The 19,941-nt window shown below is 37.0% G+C and overlaps 1 protein-coding gene and 1 long non-coding RNA gene across 4 annotated transcripts in view; one reads left to right on the forward strand and one right to left on the reverse strand.

The window, feature by feature from the left end:
• Positions 1-141: 141 nt before the first annotated feature.
• Positions 142-6,649, forward strand: bpnt2 (3'(2'), 5'-bisphosphate nucleotidase 2). The gene is made up of 5 exons (XM_079614240.1): positions 142-919; positions 2,409-2,568; positions 2,809-2,904; positions 3,258-3,419; positions 5,785-6,649. The coding sequence occupies exons 1-5, from the start codon at positions 581-583 to the stop codon at positions 6,039-6,041; spliced, it is 1,014 nt and encodes a 337-aa protein (XP_079470366.1). The 5' UTR covers positions 142-580; the 3' UTR covers positions 6,042-6,649.
• The window catches only part of LOC306999514, a 36,075-nt gene continuing 21,929 nt past the window's right edge, over positions 5,796-19,941 (reverse strand). For all 3 annotated transcript variants that reach the window (XR_013797871.1, XR_013797872.1, XR_013797873.1), the window contains 2 exons: positions 19,487-19,562; positions 5,796-5,927 (listed from right to left, as the gene is read on the reverse strand). This is a non-coding gene — a long non-coding RNA (uncharacterized lncRNA). The remainder of the gene's footprint in view (positions 5,928-19,486; positions 19,563-19,941) is intronic.

The raw sequence follows: 19,941 nt of genomic DNA on the forward strand, positions 1-19,941 counted from the left end.
CGTTTTGCAATCTAGTCAGAGGAAGATGTAGTTGTTCTTTTATTTTGTGTGAGATATTATTTGTTGGTTTATGTAAACATGCAGACTGAAGACTGAATTTATCACGCGATTTTGAGAAAGAAAGTAAGAATTTTCCAACAAGCTTCCATAGATTGTGATTCTGAGGCAATAGAGGGCGCTCTCTCGTTCTGAACACGTTTCTGACTGTGTTTTCTTCCTGACCTGGAAGAAAAACGGAGTGCCACTGTCAGTAAGTTCGGCCCTGCTTTGGCACAGCAGTGGACGTGGAACAGTCAGTGTATTAAGTTACTTGCTGTCAGTCAGTGATGGATCCGTTATTGTGAGAAGAACGCAGACATTTGTATTAAGACTGCGGCTGAATACGTTACAAACCAATGAAGGAAGCTTTCGCTCGACCCTGGACTTCGCCGGTGAAGGAAATAAGTAACTTTTGATTAGCATTTTGATCACTTGTGTTATTATTGTGTTCAAATTAGGGTGCAAATGCTCACCCTGGAGGAGCACGTCTAGTATAGCTGTTGTCGTGTTCTCATATTCACTGGCTTCGCTCGGTTTCGCGATGGCTCCGATGGGCATCCGACTGTCGCCGCTCGGCATAGTCGTGTTCTGCATACTGGGAGTCGGTGTGATCTATCACCTATACGCGGGAGTTTTGTCCAGCAGATTCGCCTCGTTCAAACAGAAGACGACCGTGGATCTGCGAGACCTGCTCGCGCTGTCCATGGATGCTGCGGTGCAGGGCGGACGGGAGGTGAAGAGGATCAGGGAGGACAACACGCTGGACGAGAAGTCAAAGGGCGAAACTAAAGAAGGTGCCAGTGAAAAGCTCACGCTGGGCGATCTGAACTCCCACCGAAAGATGTTCTACCTGATCAAGAACACCTACCCTAATATACAGGTACAGCTGATCTGGGCTTGAGGATACTTTACAAAAATTACCATGGTAACCATAATCCGCTCAGGTACACAGTTAAAGTCATTGTATTTATTATAAATGATTTATCCGTGCACGCAGTATTTGTTATGAATGATTTATATGTGCACGTCAGTATTATTATAAAAACGATTGATGTCATGTGGCCCTCGTATTGTTAATCAAAATAACTTCCCCCTCCGTCTTTTACTGGCGCAACAACCTGTCACTCACATCCAACCAGCCAATCAATTCACGATTTACAGAAGCAAGTCCCGCCCTACGTTTTTCTTGTTTGAAAAGCCGTTTCACTCATATGCCAGAAAAGACAACGGTCTTAAAGTCGTTTAAAGTTCTGTTTCTGTTTAAAGTCGACTTAAATATCATTCTTCTGCAAGAACATATAGACCTTACGCGCCAGAGAAACAAGCACGCAGCCATCTTTAGAATTTTGTCTTTTAACTTCTGTTTTTGCGGTAACGTTAGCTCTGTGGTATATTTCAATGGAGTCGCTATCGAAGGTTAATTAGCTGGTGAAATTAATTTACTTATTGTAGAGTTAAAGAAAACCGGGAATATTTTAAAACAAAAGATTCATTCATAAATCAGAAGACAACACAAGGAGCGCAGCGCTAAAAAGGGGCGGGGCTACATAAGGTTGTATAGTCCCTGACAAAACAGAACATTGCTGTGCAACAAATATAAAAATATGGTATGGGAGCTCTGCAGTGATGCATTGCATTTAACTATTAACAAATCAGCATCTAGAACCGGAACTATCGTTTTTATTGTGTGCAACTGGCTGCCCGCTTTTTCAGTGGCATTAGTTCTCTAACGCTGCGTCCGAATATTCCTACTTACTATATATTAGGTGAAAAAAAGTATGTGAGCCAAGAAGTATCTATGTCCGTATTCATAAAAGAGTAGGCAATAGTACCAAGATGTCCTACTACTTCCAGACAGATTCTGAAATGCTGGACACTTTAATATCCTATAATGCAATGGGAGAAGATTTATGAATGGAGGTGAAGCAACGCAGCATAGGTGTTTTTCCCATAGGGATTTTTCTAAAGAGTTCTAACTAAGCCACGAACCAAACCAATCATCTTTGAGGTGAATCACAACATTACAAACTTTTATATGAAGCTAAAAAGTCATTTGAATATCAGATAAAAAGACAAAGGGGTAAGAGGGCAGGGACTGCAATTTCAAAAGCATTGCGAATGACAACGATGGCAGATACATATAAAACCATTGATTTAAAGACATCGATTGCGTATATAGATCAGTTCCGGTCAGTAAGCACGGCCCTGACTATGGAACATTTTTTTTAAAAGCAAAAGATCCGACAGAACATTTTAAATGCGACTGAAATGGTCGCACTCTAGAGCCCTGAACTATTACTTTTTCAGTTTTGAACCTCTAGGTTGCGTAAATGTTCTTCAAAGTGTGGTTTTCTTTCCTATGTTTGCAGGTGAACTCAGAAGAACATGCGAACGCTGAGGGTGAGGCCACTTTGTGGACACGCATCATCCCTGAAGAGATTCTGGCCAAGATCCCTGGGGAGAAGGAGGTTCCTGCAAACAAGATCACTGTGTGGATCGATCCACTGGACGCCACTCAGGAATACACAGGTCTGGTGCAACTCTTTATTTATTAATCATATCACCATAAATCAGTCACCTTTGAACTGACGGAATTTTAGGACGAATAATATTATATCTTCAATCGCCACATTATTTGTGTCGGTTATCTATATAGGAGTTGTAGTTCTATTATGCAAGTCCTGCTGTTGTAGTGGGAGGAACAGTTTTATGTTCTTGCGGTGCACAAGTGCTGTACCAGGATGTAAATCCTGTTCGTGCTTTCAACAGAAAATCTCCGGAAGTATGTCACCACCATGGTGTGTGTGGCTGTGGATGGGATTCCTGTAATAGGTGTGATCCACAAACCCTTCACTGGGTACACAGGTGTGTTTACTTGAGCTTTACAGACATGACCACAAAACCAGAATACCAGGTGGCTTTGGATACAGGATCTAGGAGCCTTTTTGGGAGTGCTGAGGAATGAGGGATTTGTAGTTTTCATAGTTTTTTGGTAACATCAAATATATGGTTCTTTGACAAGAACTACATAATGTGTAATGATTAATAAACAAGAAAACACATAAGTAAATTAACATTATATCAATGTGAGACTTCTTTAGTGTCTTTAATGGCAATTACAGTAGTTTATTATTGTGTATAAGGGCAGTAATGAACATTTTACCTACACACTGTTCTGTATTTAATGGATTCATACTGTGTTGCTCTCTCATCATCAGCATGGGGTTTTGTTGGAGAGGGATCCAATGTGGCACCTCGTTCTTCCTACAACACCAACTCTCCCAAGGTGATCGTCTCACGCTCTCACTCGGGCAAGGTGAAGAGCTTCGTTCACGCTGCCTTTGGAAACAATACGGAAATATTACCAGCAGGGGGCGCAGGTACTGCAATCTGGGAGATCATCTCCAGTTGAGAAATAAATGTTTTGAAAAAGTATTTACAATAAATATGTTCACTTCCATTCAAAGGTTTTTGGTCAGTAAGATTGTTTAACAGAGGATTTCTATTTCAAATACATCCTGTTGTTTTAACATTTCTATTCATCAAAGAATCCTAAAAAAATGACAATTTCTTTCACAAAAAAATATTAAGGAGCACAACTGCACAACATTGATAATAATAAAAGTTTCTTGAGCATCAAATCAGCATATTAGAATGATTTCTACAGAATCAAGAGTTACTGAAGACTGGAGTAACGATGCTGAAAATTCAGCTTTGCATCACAGGAATAAATTACATTTTAAAATATATTCAAATAGAAAACAGTTATGTTGTTATGCAGTTATGTCCCCAGAGTGTGTGTGTGAAGTTTTAGCACAAAATACCCCATAGATATTTTTATAAAGCATGTTAAAGTTGTCACTTTTTGAGGGTTTGCAAAAACGCACCGTTTTGTGCCTGGCCCTTTAAATGCAAATGAGCTGCTGCAGAGGGCGGGGTTTCAAGAGCTCGTGTGTGTTAGCAGCTGCGATTACCTCACGCAGACACACTAAAATGACAGAAACTGTTCTGCCTTTAATGTTAAAACGGAGTCAGACAAAGATGGAGACTCAAGAAGAAGTGACAACATGTAGAAGCAACAGGACGTCTCTGAATGGTTAGTTGATGAATTTATGTTGCTGATGTGGAGTCAACTATCTACAATTAGCATATTCTGTCATGGTAATCTATAAATCGCTCATATAGGAACTGTTGTGAGATGCACACAGAGTGACTTTCTATTGCATGTGAAAAGATGAATGCTAAAGTTTGACTCTGACTCACAAATGTACTCCCGGGGGCGGGGTTCAAGGGCGTAGATTTGGTTTGAACATTGGGGGGGTTTTCATGTGATCATGGTATAAATATTGGGGGGGTTGTGGGGGGGTTATAATGCATAGATTTAAATATTGGGGGGGCTATCTCCCCCCTAACCCCCCCACAAATTACGCCCCTGGCGGGGTTTATGTACATTTTAGGGTTAGTGATGTCATTAACCCCGGAGGAATGTCCTGTAGTCCCTACCAGCCGTTTGTTGTAGTCCTTTTCTTTAAAAGCAAATATCTTCCTTTGCTTTGAACTTTGAGCGTTGTAGCTTTGCAGATGTTGTTTATGCTCAAACAGCAACATTACTCACTAACTAAAGTTAGAAAAGTGAAATCATATTCAACCACCCCTTTACTATATATTTGAATATAATTGTTTTTAAATGAAGACATTTCAATTAAAGGGTTAGTACACCCAAAAATGAAAATTCGTTCATTAGTTACACACCCTCATGTCGTTCCAAAACTGTACGGTTTTCGTTCAACTTCGGAACACAAATGAAGATCTTTTTAATGAAATATGAGCAATTTCTGTCCTTCCAGCCCGACAGCTGCGCAACTACCACTTTCTCGTTTAAAAAAAATCATAAAGAGATCATAAAATTAATCCATATGAATTATCCGGTTTAGTCCAAATTTTCTGAAGAGACTCGATCGCTTTCTATGATGGAAAGATTTAATTTAGGCTTTCATTCACAAATAAACATTGATCAGCGAACATAAACAGAAGCTCAACCGAACCCGCTTGACGCGAGATAACAAACCTCATTGGCTCTTGCAGAAACTCAAACGTGCTGCGTAACACATTGGTTCTCGCACGTCAAGCGGACATGCGTGAGCTTTCTTTTACATTAAAAGATGTGTGCGTTGATGAATTTTTATATGTGAATAAAAGACTGCTCAATTCATATGGATTCGCTTTACGGTCTCTTTATGAACTTTCTGAAGCGTCAAAGTGTCAGTGTCAATGGAGGGACAGAAATCTCTCAGATTTCATCAAAACGATCTTCATTTGCCTTCTGAAGATGAACGAAAGTCTTACGGGTTTGGAACGACGTGAGGGTGATTAATAAAGACAGAACTTTCATTTTTGGGTGGAAAAAAACCCCCTTTAAATACATGATCCTTGTGTTATTGTGAACAATTCATTGGTGCATTTTATTCTAAAGTTATTAGTTATAATTTAATATAAATATTTAATAAGTATAGATATGTAGTAGTAAATATTTAATCCAAGTTATAACTGGTCTGATTCAAATAGCATTCTTATATATCAACCCTTTCTTGTCACCCCAAATCTTTTCACATTCCAATTAGATAAAATTTCAAATCCCATTCTACTTTTTTTTTAAACTAAATACAAAATAGTTGTCAATGACTGCGTTAGGAGAAAATACAACTGTACTTCGCTTCAGTAACCTTTGTGTTTTCCCCTCCACAGGATACAAGGTACTGGCTCTTCTAGACTCCACTGATAAGGAACAAGAGATGGCCGATATGTACATCCACGTGACGTACATCAAAAAGTGGGATATCTGTGCGGGCGATGCCATCTTGAGGTCTCTTGGTGGTCAAATGACAACTCTGAAAGGAGAGCAGATTGATTACTCGGGGTCAGAAGGAAACCTGGGCGGCCTGCTGGCCAGCATCAAAACTGACCACAAGGGATTGGTGAAAAGACTCCCTCCTTGGGAATAGAACAAACGATAATAAATCACCGTCCGGTCCTGTCCCTAACACTCCCATTTTCTTCAGTTCCACACAGGTGTGTAGAAATACGAGGAAATGTGATCACGAGACGAGCGATCCGACACCTGTAGCTCAATTAAATGTGTAAAGAACACCCAAACGAGTTTGAGAAGTGTTGCAAGCGTGCCTTTGGCTTGTACGGATCATTAGTGTGACACATTTAAAGAATGTTTATGTGTAAATGAACTAAAAGTGTGAAAGTCGAATCATGAGGTCACCTTTATTTTAAAAATGAATCTCCAAGGTGAACTAGTAGCTCTATTTCTTGTTTGATTTTTGAGGATGTCGTTTCTAAACTTGCTGGTGAAACCAGGTTTATTAAATGGTTATTGGGTGAAGATTTAACTGTGAATCCAGAGATAACTTGAATTGACGTCCTTGTGCGTAGCGCTACTTCGCATAATTGATTACATCGTTTCCCTTGATGCCATTTTTTTTTTTCTCGGTTTCTCTGTCAGATATCAATTTGTAAAGTTTGTACACTGATACCTGAATTGTTGTGTGATTAGTCTACAGAGGTTTAAGCACCATTTGTAAATAAAATATATAATATAGTATGTTAAGATTGAAGTCTTTTGTTTCTAAGGAAAGTTGGAAGATAAAATGGATTTAATGGAGTAGAAACTCAGCAGTCGTCATTCAGATGTTGGTCTTTCGTAGGGGTTTTCACTGTGATTGCCAATTTACAAAAAAACAAACATATTTTTGTATGAGTATTCATACTCTTTCCATGATTGTTTGTTGAGTTCCTTTGGATAGTCATGTATTGTTTACGTTCTGACAACAACATTGTGTGCATGAAAAAAGAGAATGGGGAGAAAATCAAATCCTGCATGTGCCCTTTTACAGATCTTGCCTGATATTTGAGGCATGTTATTTGGCATTACATTGATTGACGTCATCATTATGCCTTTAATAAATAAATGTATATGGGTTTTATAAGGAGTGAAACTTAATTTTTGTATGTGTTGAAATACAATTGTGCATTATGTCAAACAATGCTTTGGTGAAGGGAATGTACACTCTTAAGACAAAAGGTTCAGTGGGGTTCTATATAGAACCTAGGGTTCTTTTCTTAACTTAAATTTAAAGAACACTTAATGCCAAAAAGGTTATACAAGGAGAAAAGTATTGCATGATTGCATAATAGTTTGTTTAATGGTTATTTCAGGGTTTTTTTTTCAATTGAAAAGTATGTTTACAAGCTGTTTAATTCATAAATTAGTTAATTAAAAATGAATTTAAATTAATTAATTAAAACTAAAATCCATAAAATGATCACTGATGGGAACGACGAAAATGGTTGACTATACTGGTGAAACGCGAAAAATGTGAATATCGTACAAAAGTTCATTTATTTCAGTAATTCAGCTTAAAAGGTTCAACTAATATATTATGTAGACTCATTACATGCAAAGTGAGATATTTCAAGCCTTTATTTGTTATAATTTTGATGATTATGCCTTACAGCTTATGGAAACCCCAGAGTCATTTAGAATATTGTGAAAAGATTTTAATAAACTGTAAGCCATAATCATCAAAATGATAATAAAATAAAGGCTTGCAAAATCTCACTTTGCATGTAATGAGTCTAGGCTATATAATATATTAGTTTAATCACTTAAGTTGAATTACTGAAATAAATAAACTTTTGCACGATGCTATTCACATTTTTTGAGTTTCACCTGTAGCTTATAGGCTAAGCTAAAGCGCCCGACAGAACAATGGTTCACCCAAATATATATATATTTCTGTCACCCTCATGTTTTTCCAAACCCATAAGACCTACGTTCATCTTCAGAACACAAATTAAGATATGTTTGATGAAATCCGAGAGCTTTTCATCAAATGAAAATGCTGCTCACGTGACCAGCGTCAGACATGACCGAGATGAAATTGTTGAATAAAGTCGTTATTTTTGTTTTGTTTTTGTGCACAAAAAGTATTATTGTCGCTTCATAACATTAAGGCTTTTTTTTAACGATGTCTTTCCTTTCTGGGCCTTGAAAGTGGTTATTACATTGCAGTCAGAAAGCTCTCGGATTTCATGTTCTGAAGATGAACGAAGATCTTACGGGTTTGGAACATAGACTGGTTTGGAACGACATGCGTGTGAGTATGACAGAATTTTCATTTTTGGGGTGAACTAATTCTATAGAACATTTTATTATTTTTATTGCATTTAAATTCTCTAAACATCTGTTAACAGATTCTAAAAGGGTTCTTATCAGTATTTGTCTAATGATCATGAAGATGTTTAATATGTGAATTAAAGAGAGCATCTGATTTTCCCACCACAAGGTGGCAGGTTAGTCTTATCTCATGTTATTATTATTTTTTTTATATATAATACAAATGCAGTAGAGCAACAAAACAAAACAAAAAACACGTTTTTTTGTGATTGTGGAGGCATAATTAATTTATTGACCAGCATAAACAGTCGTTGAAACAGGAACTCAGTCGTGAGATGTAAAAACATGAATCGGAGTGTGCGGTGGACACATGAAACTGAGCTGCTCGGTTCATGTTTTTCCACACCATCACACTCAATTCAGCTTTAAATGAGTTTGCCAGCACTTCACAGCTAGCTATGCCACATCGTCTTTCTCCAACGCTCACGTTTTACATTTCTGCAGATGTCTTCAATTATCACAGCATGCCATTCTAACCCTCTGTGACAGATCCTCCACTCCAGTGTGATGAACCCCCCGCGAGGATGCGGAATTCTAAGACAAAAGTCTTGTCAATCTCCCGAGAAGGCTTTTATGGAAGAAAGAACAAATCCATATTTACTGTAGATCAATCTGCGGGACAGATTCAAATGTTCGAAATAAAAGTTCGACGTGATTACAAAGAGTAGGCCTATTGTTTTGTAATGTGACAGATGTGTACGCTGAGCTCCTGATCAAAAATGATAAACATGACTGGTTGCTGATTCCTGGATTCCTGTCATGATGAGCATATTTAAGGATTATTTATTGCATTATTCATAGTTACAATCTATTATCTCACTGGTCATATTGATGTGTTGCTAAAAGGCTTGCTGCCATTTCTTTGATGTGTAAGGGAGTTGCTCTTTAATTGGCCCAGCTCCGGAATATGGATTTTCTTAGTAAAATATTGATTTACTCGACAGTCACACACCGCATTCTATAACTTTTATGTTCCAATTGGTTTTTGTTGAAACATTATTTAAAAACATCTGAAAATGATTTTATTAAAATTAACAGATTTTCTTTGTTTCACTTTTCTTTTCTTTTTTTCTTACATTCTTTTTCTTTACAATTTTACAGATCCTCCACTCATGGATGAACCCTCAGCGATAATAAAATAGAAAGGATTTAATATCATGAAGGTTTAATATTTAATGGAGGATTTAATATTAATCCTTAATAAAAAAAAATGAATAAGCAAAATATCTCATTTAATTTTTTAACTTACGATAATCTAAATAAAACAAATCAATTCATAATTTATTTTGTAAAAATTAAAGATAGACAGACAGACAGACAGACAGACATATAGATAGATAGATAGATAGATAGATAGATAGATAGATAGATAGATAGACAGACAGACAGACAAAAAAAACAAAATTTGCAAAACATAAAAATGGTTTTCTTTATAAAAATACGTTGTATGAAATGTTGACATTTGATTACTAAGGAAACACAGGTGTCAGTGAAGAGCTCGAGATAAAAGCACATGATGTGTGAAGACAAAGAAAATTGTAAATATCACTTGCAGAATAGTTTTGTGTTTTAATATATTCAAATAAACACATTTCCAGTCGAGCTGTAATTTTGTACAAAGTGTGAACATTTTTTTTTAAGGATACACTAATTGTTAGCTATGAAATTAGACTTAGCACAATTTTTTATTTTAATTTTTTATTATTTCGTTTTTTATTACAGAATGCTAAACAACATATCATTTAAGGTGGTGGAAAATAAATAGTTGGTTGAGGGGGGGGGGAAAAAGTCAAATAATAACAAATATTTCCTGTGATGCATGTAAATCCACTGGATGTTGTGTAATAAGTGATCCACAAACTGGACGAGTTGCCCAAAAAAGCCATTATCCTAATCATTACCTTCTAGCAACCCCAGCTGTCATCCAATTAATGTACTGTAAGGCACACCGAAAGGAAACAAACATCTGCTACATGACAAGTGAGCACATTGTTATAAACCTCAAATAAATCAGATTTAATATCCACTTACAAGCTGGAAGCACTGCGCTATTTTAGCATTTAGAAGTGAGTAAGATTTAAGCACTACAGCTCTATATACAGCCCGCTGTCAGTTCAAATCCACCAGTCTCCGCTGATGTTGTGCCTTCAAGCAAAGTGTTTAACCTGTTTCCATAGCATGGCTGCCACAGAGTTCGACTTTTATTTGTTACTTGTGGCAAATTTGACTAGACATATGCAAAGCTCTCAGTAAAGCTCTCAGTGCAAGCTGGATACAGCCAGATGCAAAAGATATTTGATGAGATGGGAAAGACAAATAAAGGGGGGAAATAATCTGTCGGTGGGTGTGAAAACAGTTCACAGGGGATACGTCTCATGACATGATAAAAAAAAAGAGAAGAAGGAAGAATTGGCTCAGAGCACACAACTGAAATGAAGTGTGGTGGATGAACATTCCCATGGGCAAATTATCCTGACACCATCAGAACACTTGATAGGCTGTTGAAGAGCATGATAATCCATGTGTGCTGAGAAATGAGCTCTTACTGTCATGTGAGGACTATTGAAGACTATCCTGATACATATTTGTCAGTGAGATGTACCTATCAAATTAAAAGGGGTGGTATAATGCCCTTTTCACAAGATGTCAAATAAATCTCTGATGTCCCCAGAGTGTGTATGTGAAGTTTTAGCTCAAAATACCCCACAGATATTTTTATAGCATGTTAAAGTTGTCACTTTTTAAAGGTTGAGCAAAAACGCACCATTTTTGTGCCTGTCCATTTAAATGCAAATGAGCTGTTGCTCCCGGCACAGAGGGCGGAGCTTCAACAGCTTTTGTCCTTTTACCTCACACAGACATGCACTGAACATTTCAAACACTTTTAGTCTTTCATGTTCACACCGGAGTCAGACAATGATAGAGAGACTCAAGAAGAAGTGACAACATGTAGAATGCAACAGGACATTTCTAAAGGGTTAGTTGATGAATTTATGTAGCTTATGTGTACCGGTAGTTATCTTCTAGTCATTGATTAGCATATTCTGTTATGATAATCTATAAATCGCGTTCCCGAGGGCGGGGTTTATGTAAATTATAGGGTTGGTGATGTCACTAACCCGTCAGTTTGTTGTATCCCTTAAAAAGCAATTTCTTTAAAAGCAAATATCTTCCTTTGCTTTGAACTTTGAGCGTTTTCACTGTTGCCTGCAAAGATGTTCAAATAAACTACAATTAGTTTGAATGCTTTATAACAAATATCAAAATAAAATACATTTCTCATAAAAAAATAAACTTCTAAAGCCCAATATATAACCTAAATATATATATATATATATTTTTACTGAAATATGTATTTTATTTTTATGAAAATGTATGTCAATTCTAATGCCTCTCGTATCACACCTCAAACTCGCGCTCTCTCATCTCATACAAACGCAACTTCCACCATCTTGTAATAAAGTCCTCATTGTAAGACTTCGATTTTAATAATTAATATTGTTGCATTATTTGTCTTGTTGCTAATCAAATTGTTTTGTACGTTATAATGGGCACATTTCTTTTTTTCTTAACAGATACAGGTAAAGTAATCTTTGCACGTCCGCATGTTTATTTCAGTGGTCATCGCAACTTCCGGTGCAGCGGTCGGAGTGTGATAAAATAAGCACAAAATGCTAATCTTGAGTAAGAGTTCACATAGCACCAAGCAATATTAACTAGATCCACCTTAAGGCTATTTAACACTTCTGAAAGTCATAACTAACATTTCTTTTATGTTTTTTAATTATAGGCTATAACGAAAATGTTGTGTTTACAATAGTTAACAAATCAACGTTCCATGTCCACGTTAATATTTATGTGGTGATTAGCCATTTTTTAGGTGCATTACTGCATTTGTTTTCACAATTCCAGCTTGAACTTTATTATAGCTACGCCATGAGGTGTTGCAGGCTACAACGTCTGATATCAGTATTTATTCCTCTGCTGCTATCACCTGCACATTTGTTTGGGCTTGGGGAAAACACAGAGTCTGGTGATTCAGAGCGTGTGACGGAACATACACCTCTCTCTAGGCCATTTCTTGCTTGGTTATTTACGCATAGAGGATAATGGATTAGCGGAGCCCAGGCTTTTGGCATCAGCAGTATGGCACATTGTGGGGGGGCACAATGAGCCATAGCACATTGCTCACGAACAGAAAACTTTGTGAGATATACAGTTGTGAGAAACTCAGAGCAGTCTGTCGTGATCATCGAAATCCCCTTAAAGCCATAATAAAAACAGTTTAGTCCCTCAACAGTAGCAACTATCAATTAGAGTTATGAGCGTCAATATGTAGGACTAGTGATTTTCCACAGGGCCAATCTGCAACAGCTGTTTAAGTGGATGGCTTTATACGGAGCAGAAATAACCACTTGATTTGTTGTGATGTGTCACTTCTGTGACATGTTGTTGTGCAATAAACTGAATTAATGGAGCATTTTCAACCTATGCGGTATGCACGACACTCCAACAATACTAATAAGACTAATGCTGCCAAAGCAAGTCAAGTCGAAGCTTTATATGTGCAAAAGCACAAGTACAATGAAATAATGTTTTCTTTGCAGAGCTAAGACAACATACATTTGGCATTAACAACAACTGACTGAACACATAAGAACTCAGAACAATAAAAATAGATTAGACAGCAGTTCGTTGCGGTCCTCGAATTTGATTGGCCAAGCACTGTTGCATGAAAGCCGATATTTATTTATTTTATTTACAGACATTGTCTCTTCTTTTTGGTCATTCCACATATTTATGACCATAGGCAAGAGTTTGGGAATCTCAAGTTAGCACAGACCCAACCAAATCTAACATTGGTGGACATTTATCACATCCACAATCCATCTGTGTATTAGTGAGTCTTTTGGAAAGTCAAATGCTATTGTGGATTTTATTTTGCTACTGGAGCAAATGGAAGTTTACCCAACTGGGACAACGTCCCCTTCTGAAAACCCCGGAAATGAGAAAAGGCTCCATAAGCGGTGGGGATTTTTCAGTGAAGAAGAAAAAGATCTGTCCTTATTAATAATTTGAATTATCCACTAAACCAATTCCTTCAAAAACACTGCTACATTCAAGACCGAAACAATAAACCCATGCAGTGTCGTATGGTAATAAAATTGTTGTCCGAATTCAAATCTATGTTTACAAGAAGGGATTTCTCCAAAAGTCATGAGTTTAAAATATCTGAAATGCTGGAAATGGGCCATTATCATGGCAGAATCTGCAATACATTTTTAAAATAAAGATTTGCATGACTGCTAAGTTTATAGTTGATCAAATAGTCAGGTCAAATGTTTACCTTGTGTAAATGAGAGGCTGGGTTAACTTATTTCTGCGAACTTTCCCATTTTTAAAATAACATCCATGATTTGGAGAGATAAATGCGAGACACAAAACCATTTAAACCATAGCACGTAAAACGTACTATTAGTAAATGCTGTAATAATAAGTAATAATAAGTAAATGTTGAACTTCCTCCTCAACAAAACTATAATCTAAAAAGTTTAATCACAATTACCTTCCGTCACTGAATCATTTCTACTGAGTCCAAATTATTTTTGTTGGCAGAACAAGAATAGACAAAGTAACTGGCAATGTGTCTGAAATCCAACATCATTTAAATGAATTAAGGTATAGTATAAGCTTGGTCTCAATGTCAGCACTAGCAGTTGTGATTAGCTACGGCATGTGTTATACACATCATTTGGAGTTGATGAGCGAATGGGATGCGAGCCTTAATCTTGATTGAAAGAAGGATAAGCAAAGAGACGGATTTGCTTCCGTAGGGCAACATGATTTTGCTCCCTTTTATTACAGCCTGCTGTAAAAACAGTGTAAACAGTTTGCTAGTTCTGAAGAAATCGTTGCCTGCAAATTGGGGGCAATAAAAGACGGTCTCTTTAATTTAACACCTATGGGTAATTATCCTCAAATGACTAAGGTGGTAAATTAATGTCTGTTTTGTCACCTTTGTTGAGGTTTCCACCCCGATCTATTACTCCGAGATTACAGTGGGGCTAATTAAAAGAGTGGACATATATGAATCACCACACAGGTCCGGAGAATTTAATTAAGTTTCTCTTATGTATCAGCTACAGAGCTGTCACTCTCAGGTGTATTTAATAAATGTGTCAGGATAATTGCAGGTCTGTGCTCCGGCTCAAAATAAGCCACTCATAAAGTCTCAAAATATAATCACTCTTAAGCCTCTGCAATTAATTCTCAAAGTTATCTGACTAAGATTAGAGCTGACACCTTCCTGCAATATTCTAGTTGAACGTCATCTAAACATCTACTGTTATTTCTTTTACATATCGATCTTTGTCCTTTTCAGTTACCTCGAGAGACCTCTGAAAGAGTGTTGTTGTACAACTCTGTTGATGGAGTATAGTTTGAAGTAGTTGAATGTTCAATGACTCATTGTGTCCCATTGAGGAAGTACCAGAGTTCTCAAAGCAAATTGGAGGAGCTCAATAATGTGCTTGTGGCCTCTCACCTCGATTCCCTTCAGCAAGAAGAGACTTCATGCCATAAGCGCAGCTCCAGTGAGGAGCCCCTCCATGCTGGCTCTTGATTCGCTTAAAGAACTTTGAAGGAATTGCATTAATTCCTCGCCATATACCTTGGTCTAATTTGCTGGTTGATAATATTCATAAAGCACGTCAGTTAGGCTGATAACAAAGGAACATAATTTGACTACATTTGTGACCCTGGACCACAAAACACAAAAATTGAGATTTATGCATCATATGAAAGCTGAATAAATAAGCTTTCCATTGATGTTATGTTTTGTTAGGATAGGACAATATTTGGCCGAGATATGACTATTTGAAAAAATAAATCTGGAATCTGAGGGTGCAAAAAAATTGAAACATTGAGAAAATTTTTATTTAAATTCTCCTTTAAAGTTCTCCATTTATGTTTGTGATTGTGCTGTATCCACAAAAATAAATGTTTTATATATGTATGGTATGAAATTTACAAAATATCTTCATGGAACATGATCTTTACTTAATATCCTAATGATTTTTGGCATGAAAGAAAAATCTATAATTTGGACCAATACAATGTATTGTTGGCTATTGCCACAAATATACCCGTGCGACTTGTGACTGGTTTTGTGGTCCAGGGTCACATTTGGTATTGAGAGTCCTTAAATGGTGTTATTTTTTGTAACCTCAGTCTGTTTGTATTAAACTGTAACTTTGCTGATTTTCAACCTGCTTTGTATTATTACAATGTCATGTAAATGAATGTTTACTTTCTCTGTATTACATGGGCCGAGACATCATCCTGCAGACTTACAAAACAGTTATTGTAAGAGAAGGTTTATCATTGGAAGTTATATTGTACTTTGTGTCCTCTTTAAACAGCATTATGGTCAAAATGGAACACTTTGGCAGCAGCTTTACCTGTACGCAACAACGGTTTGACCTGTTATAATAAGCTACTCCCGCTAAATGTTTACTCTTTGAATTCTTGCACCTGGGAACAATACAAGTCGACAGCATTATGACTAAAGACGGGTACACACTGCACGATTTTTGCCACGATTTGACCATTTGAGACACATTTTGTGAATCCTAAAAGATTCCTCTTATCCTGGCTAAGATTTGACTCGCACAGTCCTGCAGTGTGGCTTCTCATATGACAACCTTCAAATCAAAAAACGGTAGGAGCGCAGAACCTGATGACGCAATTAGTGCGACAACAACAAACCACTTGCTCCACACATATCGTTTTTTTCTCAGGACAAGCCATGGTCAAAATGTCTGCAATTTCATGATGTAAAACCCTTGCGTGTGTTTTGACCAGTGTTGTGCAAGTTACTTCCAAACTGTAATACATTATAGATTACTTGTTAGCTACTGTTATTTAAAAGTAATTCTTTCCCTTACAATATTACTGTCTCAGAATTGTAATGCGTTACATTACTCCTGTTACTTTTGAGTTACTTTAACAAAAATAACTACAGAAGAAGAACTTAACATTCTAAAATTCGAGAATTTTTTTTAAATTGCTAGTGCTATTTCGCGACGTCTGTAGTTCTTTCGGTTTTAGACAAAGGTTGCGTTTGACTATTACGTTCTTCTTGCCCTTATCTCTGTTAAACTCGAAGTAATGCGCATACGTTCATCTCGTGAATGCACAGTCTTCTTCTGCCATCTTCACCCATTAGCTTTTCCACTGGCCAGCGCGAGCACAGAGGCCGAAATCATGCCTCGTGGCACTCCTGTAAAACACGCCCTAAACCCGCCTTCACTGGACTATCACACAATACAAAGGTACGAAATGAAATAAATCGCTATACAAATATATCAGAAGCTCTCCTTTAGTCTTTATTTACAAACTTGGACACCACACGTGGCTATTGACTGATCACAAACAGGTAATAACTTACTTGCATTTTTCATTCGTTAATGTCTCGCGTTTATTTTTAATTTTTTTACAGTTAAATTTTGGGCTAAAAGTGTGTTGTAACGCAAGCGTTACTGAACATGTACCGAGTAAAATATTACTGAAAATTGATTAGTAATGCCTTACACTACTGCGTTACAGCAAAAACTAATACGTTACTGTAATGCATTACTTTTGTAACGCGTTACTCCCAACACTGGTCTTGACTGCCATACAGTTTGAAACAACAGAGATCCTACAGTGTGACATGGCTTACAGCTGGGATCGTAAAGGCCTATTATAAATCGTACAATGTGCACCGGGCTTAAAAGTTTGCTAAGAGTATTTCCTACTAAACCAAGGCGGTATTTGACTCTAGTCAACCGTATTCATAGCTGACTGGTGGCAGTGACCTCGGACGGCAACACGATAATGCAAGTGCATTATGGGTGTTGCAGTTTTCCTACCCTTTTGGCAACCTATTCGGCAACAGCCTTTTTCTCCATTTTCTCTAGTCAGTTAGCACCGTTTTCGCACATGTTTTTACCTTTCTTCAACATAGCCAGCCAAGTTGTATTGAAATCCCATTTTGCCAGAGGTGAAGTACTCTTTAAGTGTTCACCAATGTCAAAGAAGCACTTTGTCCTTTCTGCTTTGACAGTCATACTCTTCTTTTGTGCATTTCCTGTTCGTGTGCCGCCCCTGTGGCCCGCCTCAAGACATTTTCAATCTATTATAATGTTTCTTCACGCGGCGGACTGCATGACGATCTTCCTCAGGCTTTAAGTAATTATCCCAACCATCTGCCTGCATCTCTGCCACAGATAGGGGGGACCTTGACACCCCTGTGTTCTGCCTTAGAGACTGCCTTCAAACCCCGGGGACACAATACTGTGCTTGCCGCTTTGAAGACATCAGCGGAGCTACTCACAAGGTCATCAGCAAGAAGAAAGCATTATGCTGGATGACAGTGTGAAACAGGTGAGTAGTTGTTTTTCGAGAAGCTTTGCTGACTAATTAATTACATTGCAGTGTTAATTAATAATCCTACTATATTTGAACTTTGTAAACAGAATATTTTCCATTATTTATGCAGATTTGTGCAGATTAGACGAGACAATCTGATACGGACCAAGAAGATTTTGTAGTTTCTAGATCGTAAGTCAATTAAATAAACACATTAATACATTGTATAAAACATAAAATAAAATAAAACATAAATTTGAATTCTATAAATTGATTTGAATGAATACAATTTGTGACACATACAGCCAAAAATCATCCCATCTAATTGCCCAATTTCCTTCAATATGTCATAACTATATAATGTAATATTTGTTCGTTTTTTCTTCTTCTGATTATGTATTGTTTTATTTTAACATTTAATAAAGTTAATGCCCTTAGGCTGAAATTTTTTATGAATCCTCTTTTGAACAATCCTGATATTGATTCTGTCCGAAACAATATTATTATTGTAACTAAAAATAAATAAAAAATGTATGTAAAAAATAATAATAAAAATGACAAAACTTGCTAACACTAAAATGAGTGAAAATAAAATCTAATTTAAAATATTAACAAAAATTATAATAGTATATTAAAAAAAAAACAATATAACACATGGTCTGAATGTTTTTGTAAAGCCATCCACTTCTCATCGCCTCTTCTCTACACCTCGGCCCATTCCATAAATGGACCCTAAAACACAAACTTGAATGTATGACTAATTCATTTGTATTGTGTTATGTTAAGCATTTAGCTTATATGAGTGGTTTACATAATGTAAAAGGAAGCACTGTGGCATAAAAAAAGCCTTTGTAAGAGCAAGTGGGAGCACTTTAGGCATTGTTTGACTACAATAGACATATGTTGTTCAGAAATGTTCCAGTGTTGTCCTAAATTGATATATGGGGTATATGAACAAAATAAACTATTGTAATTTAAAGACTGATGCATACACCATTTTTACCTTGAATAATGATTATATCACATTACTGTGATTCATTATTTAAACTTCTGAATAATTTCTTTCTGACAGATATTTCATGGAAGTATTACAATGGAATAAAACCCACAATAATTTTTCACGTTAGTGTGTGCCAGGGATGAGGTTTGCCGAAAATGTGTCGAAAAGACTCCAAACAACATTGTATTCTCGTGTAGAATCCACTTGGCCTATAAAATATAAGTACTGTGAACCCAACAGAATGGTCTCTGAGCTGTGGGCTATTATGTGGTTCTCTATTATGATTGAAGTGTTTGCACTCAATAAAGAGCTTTATAAATGTTTACCCCTCTAAGCAGAGAGAAAGAGTGCCGTTCCCTTTGAAAAGCGTGGTCTTCCAGAGAAAACACAGGTGTCAGTCTACCTTTCCTCAGGCTATGTCTACAACAGGACACCAGTGAAGAACAGAGAACCGGGTGAGTGACTTCTGAACCGAAACTGACTAGTAATGGAAACTAAGCCATGGTCAAAGACCCCCTTCTCAACATTCAGTGTTTATGCAAGGCATCCTAGAGCAATTTAACATTGCTAATGTGCAAAATGGCCTCACTGGAATTGTGACAAGCCTAGTATGCAAGTACAGATTTTTAATTTGGCATCAACGCATATGTGAAATCAATGTTTATTCCAGCACCACAAAAGAAAAGGCACAAATAAGAAGTATATCTGGCTCATTGCATACATGCTTTCTTTGTTATACCTTGACGATCAAAGTTTTATAGGGTAAAAAGTGTGGGCTTTTTTGCATGTACCTTTTTAACACATGTCGACTGGTTCCTCCCTCCAGCCTGAATAGCTGTAACTTTCACGTCTCCTGCATTGACACGCCTGAAGCAGAGAAGAGGAGAAGAGAAGGTGAGTCATGTCTCATTATTCTCAAGAATGCAACTTCAAAGCTGCCATGCCAGACAATACATTATAACCTCCATTCAACAGCCATTCAGCAGAGCCGGCTCACATCTCAAGTCGTTATTCATCAAGTGCAATCTAAAAATTGATAATAATCTTAAGTGTATATAATCAGAGGTAAGTAGAGAGGTTTTTCAAAATGTCCTTGTCTGTCTGTTAGTCAGGAATATGAACAGAGTGCCACTGCTAACCTGTCAACAAACACTTGGGTTCCTGTTCTAATTGTGATACTGCATCTTTTTAAACTTCTAAGGAGGTAATGCGATTTCATGAGATTAATTCAGTGGCATTTTTGTTG

Source organism: Phoxinus phoxinus (genome assembly GCF_949152265.1).
Source record: "Phoxinus phoxinus genome assembly, chromosome: 5".
Taxonomy (NCBI): domain Eukaryota; kingdom Metazoa; phylum Chordata; class Actinopteri; order Cypriniformes; family Leuciscidae; genus Phoxinus; species Phoxinus phoxinus.

Coding starts and splice junctions, on each gene's coding strand:
- bpnt2 (XM_079614240.1), top strand. CDS start 581: ATGGCTCCGATGGGCATCCGACTGTCGCCGCTCGGCATAGTCGTGTTC. Junction 2,905..3,257: donor ACCCTTCACTGGGTACACAG/GTGTGTTTACTT, acceptor TCTCATCATCAG/CATGGGGTTTTGTTGGAGAG. Junction 3,420..5,784: donor ATTACCAGCAGGGGGCGCAG/GTACTGCAATCT, acceptor TCCCCTCCACAG/GATACAAGGTACTGGCTCTT.